This window comes from Cydia splendana, chromosome 16 (assembly GCF_910591565.1).
Source record: "Cydia splendana chromosome 16, ilCydSple1.2, whole genome shotgun sequence".
NCBI lineage: Eukaryota > Metazoa > Arthropoda > Insecta > Lepidoptera > Tortricidae > Cydia > Cydia splendana.
In genome coordinates, this window is record NC_085975.1 from 17,934,695 (window position 1) to 17,943,817 (window position 9,123).

The window sequence follows — 9,123 nt, forward strand, 5'->3', positions numbered from 1 at the left end:
GAATTTATTTTGTATTTTTTCAACCATGGCTGAGTATTTACTCTCGTGTGGGTTCCATATAATGGCGCAACTCTCTAACCTGCTTCTAACTAACGCATTATACAGAGCCTTGACTGTTGCTGTGTTGTAAAAGTCCTTTGTCTGACGCAGTATGAAGCCTAAGTTTCGAAAAGCTTTCTTACATATGTCTACTATGTGCTTTCTGAAGGACAGATCCGACTCAACGTGCAATCCCAGATCTCGCACAGACGACACGCGCGTGATCCCTTCCCCTCTTATATTATACGAGTGGAGCAATGGAGAGACGGCTTTGCTATAAGACACTACATTACATTTGGACACATTGAAATAGAGTTTGTTCTTATGGCTCCAACTTACTACCCTGTCAATGTCGCTCTGCAATCTCTCACAATCCTGACCATCCTTTACTTTTAACAGCAACTTTTAACAGCAAATATACAACAGGGACAGGAACCGGTTACCTTAACCGGGGTTTTTCATAGGGTTATTTTAGAGGTGTTTATAAAAACCCCTACCATAACGGTAACCGCTTAATAAGGTAACACTTTGATTCGGTAACCGTATCAGATCGAGTTAACCTCTGTTACCGGTAACCGAAATAAAAACCCAGTCTATTCAGTTACCTCATTATGAGGTTTTTGACCAGTTCAAACGATTGTAATCTTTACGCACACTTAAATTCAACTTATTATTGAATAACCGAGGTTGGCATGGGCGGTCTATGCCTCCAGCACAAACAAGTTTTTTTGCCTTTCCTTTGTTTATCTTTATACCTACTTGTGTGGTGTGTTCTTATTATAAATATTATTATATTATAACTAAAATAATTAAAATAAATAAATTAAATAAATGAAATAAATGAAATAAATGAAATAAATTAAATAAATTGAATAAATTGAATAAATTGAATAAATTGAATAAATTGAATAAATTGAATAAATTGAATAAATTGAATAAATTGAATACATTGAATAAATTGAATACATTGAATAAATTGAATAAATTGAATAAATTGATTAAATTGATTAAATTGAATAAATTGAATAAATTGAATAAATTGAATAAATTGAATAAATTGAATAAATTGAATAAATTGAATAAATTGAATAAATTGAATAAATTGAATAAATTGAATAAATTGAATAAATTGAATAAATTGAATAAATTGAATAAATTGAATAAATTGATTAAATTGAATAAATTGAATAAATTGAATAAATAAAATAAATAAAATAAATAAAATAAATAAAATAAATAAAATAAATAAAATAAATAAAATAAATAAAATAAATAAAATAAATAAAATAAATAAAATAAATAAAATAAATAAAATAAATAAAATAAATAAAATAAATAAAATAAATAAAATAAATAAAATAAATAAAATAAATAAAATAAATAAAATAAATAAAATAAATAAAATAAATAAAATAAATAAAATAAATAAAATAAATAAAATAAATAAAATAAATAAAATAAATAAAATAAATAAAATAAATAAAATAAATAAAATAAATAAAATAAATAAAATAAATAAAATAAATAAAATAAATAAAATAAATAAAATAAATAAAATAAATAAAATAAATAAAATAAATAAAATAAATAAAATAAATAAAATAAATAAAATAAATAAAATAAATAAAATAAATAAAATAAATAAAATAAATAAAATAAATAAAATAAATAAAATAAATAAAATAAATAAAATAAATAAAATAAATAAAATAAATAAAATAAATAAAATAAATAAAATAAATAAAATAAATAAAATAAATAAAATAAATAAAATAAATAAAATAAATAAAATAAATAAAATAAATAAAATAAATAAAATAAATAAAATAAATAAAATAAATCAAATAAATAAAATAAATCAAATAAATAAAATAAATAAAATAAATAAAATAAATAAAACAAATATAACAAATTAAACTAATTAATAAATTAAATAAATAAATTAAATTAGATAAATTAAAAAAGAAAATCAACAAATTCAATAAATTAAATCAATTAAATCAATTAAATAAATAAATTTAATAAGTAAAATCAATAAAATCAACAAAATATAAATAAAGTAAATAAAATAAACAAATTTTTTAGTATTTTTTTTAGTTCTGACGGCACATCACTAAAACTACTTTAATGTAGCAAACCAGTAAGCAACCGATAATAAAGGTTACCATAACTGAATGAAAACCTGTTAAAAACCCTTAACAAAAACCCTATCGCGATGGGGTTTTGAGATTAACTCGGTTAAAGGTTAGGGTTACCGTTTCAATAAGGTTACCATTACAATCAGGTAACAGTATGATAGGGTTACCGAATGATACGGTAACCGAATCGATTGGGTTACCGAATTGATAGGATTAAGCGTAAAGAGGGGTTTTCCGGTCCTTGATATACAATAATAAATAAAATAGTCGTGTCAGCGAACGGTCTCATAAGCGAAGAGTCTCGACCAACACCTAGAGGGGTCTCGCTGGGTGGTTGGATCAAGGGTCAGATGCAGAAGCCGGTAATTTTGAAAACGGCGCGTATAGTACGTCGGTTCCTCACTCTGCGGCCCTGACCACCGGCAGCTTGGAGGGCCCCGCTGCCGGCGGCACCCTAGGTTAGGTTTTTTATAATGTGTTTATAGTATATTTTTTATAATGTTTTGTAAGTGTTTTTATATTGTACTTTTATACTCGCATTGTAAAATCCTAACCTAAGACCTCAAGGAAATAAAATACTTAATCATTTGATGATAGTGACCTCGGACTCACAACAAGCTACAGAAGAGTAAAGATCGTTAGGATATGTAAAGGGAAGAGCTTCTGAACAAATATTGAATGGATTTTAAGATCATCGCGTAGATAATAGTTGGAAATGGCCGAAGTTGAGGTGTATAAAATACTGCAATATTCCTAAAATCTACAGTTGAAAGCATAAAACATTCCAAGGGTAAAGGAAGGTCGAAGATATATGGCGGTTGGTGTTTACGCTGTTAAGCTCCAATCTTCACTAAGGCGTTGCAACGGGACGTAAGTGCCAGCCTCCATAAGGTACCTTTAACCGTGGAACGTCACAATTAATCATTCTAGCTTAATAACAAGTTAGAAATTCGAATATACAGGATGTTTGGTACATCGTTTGCCAAATTAAAACGGCAGATAGGTCATTTGCTATCTTCCCAGGCCTAGAAATTTTTAATCGTGCGCACGTTTATTTTTTCAGCTTTATACCAGTTTTTCGTAAATTTAAAATTTTTACTTGCGCAGTAGTAAAAAATTATGGCCAATTTTTTTTCTACGCATGAGTAGATAGCAAATGACTCAACCTATCTGCCGTTTTAATTTGGCAAACGATGTACCAAACACCCTGTAAAATAAAAACCATTTCGGACAAGCTGAAATTAAAGATAAATTATGCGTTATAAAATTATTTACTTGCGTTCTCGCCTTTAAGCAGATCATAGGCGGTGCCAACTGCGTTGATAGCGACTAGCGATAAGTAGACAATGCCCATAATGTAGTCTCCTGGGCCAAGTGCTCTGTTCTGTCCATGCCTCTTGCAATAGTTTATTTCTTTTAACCTGAAAAAATAATTATACTTAGAAATAGTAATAAGGGGACAAATAAAACACGAATAGAATAAGCAAAATTTAAAAATTCACCGCCTCGGATGACGGTATCGTCTTGGGTCGTCCCATTCGTTTTTCGTCAAGTTCTTAAATTAGTCCTATTCTGCTTTCGTCACTCATTCTACATTCGTCACAATCGTCGGTGGCTTTCAATGTAGAATGAGTGACGAAAGCAGAATAGGACTAATTTAAGAACTTGACGAAAAACGAATGGGACGACCCAAGACGATACCGTGATGACGACGACGGACGGACAAAAAATTCTAAAAGCTCTGGGTAATTTTTAGGATTTTTTCATGGTAAACAAGGAAAACTTTCATTATGGAAATGCAATTTCGATTTATATACAAAAAATTGAGAAGTTTCACAATTTTTTCCATTGAATATCACGTTACAATTTTGTAAACATTCTGACGGCTTATAACCTAGGGCTAAATAAACTAGTACCTATACGTTTATTTATACGCTAGATATTCGTCGTCGCCCAAATCTTATACCTATGTTTAATTTGTGTTTGACTTCTACGTTTTTCTTTTATTAATATAAATAAATATTATAGGACAATTTTTACACAGATCGGCCTAGTCCCACAGTAAGCTCGACAAGGCTTGTGTTTTATTTTGCATTTACATTATTCAATTTATTTTATAGTATTACTGTAATGCTGTGTAACTAATTTGAATAATAACTAAATACCTGGCATTTAGCCTGTATTCCTTCCACACAGAATCGTCGAGGCATTCCTCAAGGATCAATCCTAGGTCCGTATCGTTTTCTAAACTCCTATTCTTTATGAATTCCTTGCAGGTTTCTTGGACGCACACAGCTCTGTGTACCACTGTGTGGTTAAAATGTTTTTTCGTGTATTCTGAGTATTCCTGAAAAAAAAACCGGACAAGTGCGAGTCGGACTCGCCCACCGAGGGTTCCGTACTTTTCAGTATTTGTTGTTATAGCGGCAACAGAAATACGTCATCTGTGAAAATTTTAACTGCCTAGCTATCACGGTTCATGAGATACAGCCTGGCGACAGACGGACGGACGGACAGCGGAGTCTTACGGCCGTATTCGAACAATGAGATATGTCAAATACTAGATATTGAAACGATATGGATTGGATATGTCAGTGTCAAACAAGTGTCAAAATTGACGTTTCTTCAAACAAAAACGTCACTTTTGACACTTGTTTGACACTGATATATCCAATCCATATCGTTTCAATATCTAGTATTTGACGTATCTCATTGTTCGAATACGGCTGTTAGTAATAGGGTCCCGTTTTTACCCTTTGGGTACGGAACCCTAAAAATCGATTATTTATTTAGATTTTGACGACCATACTTTTTAACTCAAACCGGCATATTTCATCTCGGAGCGGAGATATTATGCAATTCTCTTGGTGGATTTTTATCTCGATCACCTACAGTGGACAGGCAGCCTAAGGCTGGTACAGTCTGAATACGAAAGTTACCTTAACAACCTATGCAAAGCTTGGGGGCAGAGGCTAGTATTCATTACAATATTATCCTAGGTCAGAGTAGCCAAAGAGTGCCCTCTCATTACAGCGGTATTTAACCCATAATAACAGTAATTACTTGGTCGATCGTGAACCTGATATCACACTTTATGTTTATGTTTATTCATTTGTTCTTGGAATTATATAATAGCGTAATAATTAGTGGAAGTTGTCGATATGTTGTGAAAATAATAAACAAATCTTTTATATTTACGTTTTAAAAAAATCAGCATTAATTACTCTAATAACAAATGATGATTTATTTATATAACAAATATAAAAAATAATATTATAGAAATTTACAGACTAGGGTCGATAGGTACCCGGGTAAATGTAGCACGCTGCTGGCGTTGCCTCTTTGAACAGCCAGCAAAATATGCTGGACTAAATATGCGCCCGACCTGGGGTTGCCGCTTGGTTCTCAGAGGCGTTGAACTAACTTTCTTGTAAATTAAATTAAGAACAAATTAAATCACATTCTACGAAAATATTTTTTTTTTCGGTTTGTAATCAGCATCATAGTAGGAGATGAGGCTTCGCGTCCGAATTTGACAATTACTTCGGACTCCGAAGTAATTGTCAAGTCTACGCGACAACGTTTCAATCTTCGCCACTTAGATGGTTGGCAGTCCTAGAATGTGCGTTTCTCCAGAAACTTCCTGCCTCGCATAGGTAAACTGTGGAATGAAGTATATTTCCGGATACGACTTGTTTTATGACTATAATGAATTTTTTGACTTGCCATTCAGCTTATAATGTAATGATAAATAATGAATTTTAATGTAACACATAAACAATAATGAATCTTAAATATATATTTAAATGAATGTAATATAATTATATAAATGTATACGTAATGAATTTCTAAATTGTAAATATGTCTGTCTAAAAAACCCTAACTTACCATGTTTGTGTAAGGTCTGTAGGTGAAAAATATATACTAGATATATGTACTAGTTAACTAAACAGACTTGTAACCATTGTTACCAATAAACTTTCATTTTTCATTTTCATTTTCATTTTTCAAACCTTCAAGAAAAGAGCGTACTTTCATCTTAAAGGCCGGTAACGTACCTAGAAAGTTAGAACCCCTCCCAGGGGCGTATTTTGAAATTTGGCGCCCCGGGCCAACAAGTTTTGTCGCCCCAGAAGTTAAGGAAGAAAAACAAAATGCAATCCGTCGACCCTAGCGGATTGGCGTCCCGGCCCATGGCCAGGATGGCTCTAGGGTAAAGCCCTTGCTACACGGTCACCGACAAGCCCCTAGACCGCGTGGCCTTGGTCCGTCCCGGACCGTGTAGACAGTTGTTTCCAACTAAATTTGACCAAAACTGATCAAGGACAGACCAAGGTCAGACGGTTAGAAGGCTTGTCGGCGACCGTGTAGCGGGGGCTTTATTAGATGGTTGGCAGTCCTCGATTGTGCGTTTCTCCAGAAACTTCCTGCCTCGCATAGGTAAACTGTGGAATGAAGTATATTTCCGGATACGACTTTCAAACCTTCAAGAAAAGAGCGTACTTTCATCTTAGCGTACTTAGAAACTTAGTATTTTGAAATTTGGCGCCCCGGGCCAATAAGTTTTGTCGCCCCAGAAGTTAAGGAAGAAAAACAATGTGCAATCCGTCGCCCTTAGCGGATTGGCGCCCCGGGCCATGGCCTGGATGGCTCTAGGGTAAATATGCCACCCCTCCTGGTCCCGTCGACAACATGCCAATCGCTAACGCTCCGTGAATTGTCAGTGTCACACTAATATAGAAGAGTGACAGAGACACAAAACGATTTGATGGCGAAGCGTAAGCGATTGTCACCTTGGCTAGGCCGATAGGTGTCTATTATAGGCAACGGTCAGTAAGTAAAATATAAAGGATATTATATATATTTGCACCATAAAGTTAAAAAAAATACAAAAACTGAAATACAAGCTTAAGAATAGGTAACAACAGGCGGTCTTATCGCTAAAAAGCGACCAGACAACCTTTGGGTAGCAGGAAAGTTAAGTACTTACAACTTTGAACGGGTAGTGCTGATATAATATAAATTAACAAACCGAAGACACAAATATTTTTCGAAATCAAACTTACGTGAGACATATTAACACGAAGTGCAGCCGCCGCGAGCACTCGAGCCTGAGGAAGGACCCCCGAAGGGCCCGAAACATGTCGCCAATAGCGACTAAAAATTCAAGTGAGTGAAACCGCTGTCGTCTAAACAGTACAAATATTTTTATAAACTTTAAAATAATAGTTACCTCCTATCTTCGTCTTCAACCTAGCGTTTTCCCGGCCTAGCGCCAGGGTCCGCTTTCCTGCTCAATCTTCTCCACTTTGCCCGTTCGGCATCCTCAGGTGTGAGATTGTTCTCTTCCATGTCCGCTGTCACGACGTCCAGCCAGCGCTTCTTGGCCTACCGTGGCCGCGTGATCTAGGGCCTTGGACAATAAGCTTGAGGCATAGGCAATAGGTACCTCCTACATCATAAAAAAACGTAGCCCCTCGACTCAGTGTAACCTGCGACACAGCAACGCAAACCATGGAACATCTACTGGCGTGCCCCGCATGCCCGCATCACTGCTCGGAGCTGGATCTAAGGGACGCGACAGCCAGGGCTGTCAACACCGCTGCCTACTGGGCATCCATCGTATAAAAAACCGGGCAAGTGCGAGTCGGACTCGCGCACGAAGGGTTCCGTACCATAATGCAAAAAACGGCAAAAAAAACGGTCACCCATCCAAGTACTGACCCCGCCCGACGTTGCTTAACTTCGGTCAAAAATCACGTTTGTTGTATGGGAGCCCCACTTAAATGTTTATTTTATTCTGTTTTTAGTAATATTTGTTGTTATAGCGGCAACAGAAATACATCATCTGTGAAAATGTCAACTGTATCTCACGAACCGTGATAGCTAGTATCAGACAGACAGCCTGGTGACAGAACCTCGACACGAAAAGAAGAAGAATTTAAAATCTCACCAGTATCATCTGCATCAGCTCGGAGTGATCGTTGGAGTACAGAACTGCGTCGGCCAGGCAATAGGTCCCACCTGGCTGCCCCACACATTGATCGTAATCGTCCATTTGGAACAGCTCCGGCATTTTACTGAACTCTGTGACTGAAACAACCGTCATTTTCAGAAAAAAAATATATATTAATTAAAAATTCCTATGCCCACTAAACATGTATTAATTATTTCATGCGCATCGGATCTTTTTATTAAGTTAGTAAAAGATAAAAAGATAAAAAAATAGTTTATTCAAGTAGGCATATTACAATGTGCTTTGAACGTCAAATAAAGCTATACCGTTAAAAACAATCTATATAGTTAAAAACAATCTGCCTAATACAGGTTGGCTAAAAAATAGCTGCATTCCCGTTGCCAGGGAGGTTTTGGGATTATACTGAGCATCTTTTACTATGGGACCAACCCCGAAATAGCGAAAAAAAAATTTCCTTTTTTTTTTTCATAAATTTAACTGGTTTACTTTCTACGGGAGGGTAATTTTTTTCGCTTTAATATTAATAAAAAGTTTAATATAACTTACAATTTAACTTATATATAATAGCCGAACTCTGGTGCACTAAAAATAAAAACAAAAATAACTTCATTGTTATTATCACTAATCGATCACCAATCACTAAAGAAACACGACAGACTGTCACCCCTGCGGCGCGATATGTAACTACGAAAAAAATCTTATGGATATCGAGAGATCGTAGCATAGATTATCTCCGGCAGACTTCGCATATTATAATACACGTGTCAGCTTTGCTCGGAAAACATATAAAAACTCAAAAATGCACGTTTTCCCAGAGATAAGACCTAGATAGATAAGACCTAGATAGACTAAGATATCTATTTTTCGCCCCCGAAAACCCCCATATAGCAAATTTCATCGAAATCGTTAGAGCCGTTTCCGAGATCCCCGATATATAATATATATAATATATATATATATATATATATA

The 9,123-nt window shown here is 34.3% G+C and overlaps 1 protein-coding gene across 1 annotated transcript in view; it reads right to left on the minus strand.

Moving 5' to 3' along the window:
• The window catches only part of LOC134798426 (nose resistant to fluoxetine protein 6-like), a 32,200-nt gene extending 23,387 nt beyond the window's left edge, over positions 1–8,813 (minus strand). Inside the window, exons 1-4 of the mRNA XM_063770862.1 lie at positions 8,701–8,813; positions 8,131–8,270; positions 4,343–4,524; positions 3,453–3,598 (exon numbers count right to left, since the gene is read on the minus strand). Of these exons, the coding sequence (XP_063626932.1) occupies positions 3,453–3,598; positions 4,343–4,524; positions 8,131–8,270; positions 8,701–8,764 (532 nt within the window). The 5' untranslated portion in view covers positions 8,765–8,813. The remainder of the gene's footprint in view (positions 1–3,452; positions 3,599–4,342; positions 4,525–8,130; positions 8,271–8,700) is intronic.
• Positions 8,814–9,123: the final 310 nt, after the last annotated feature.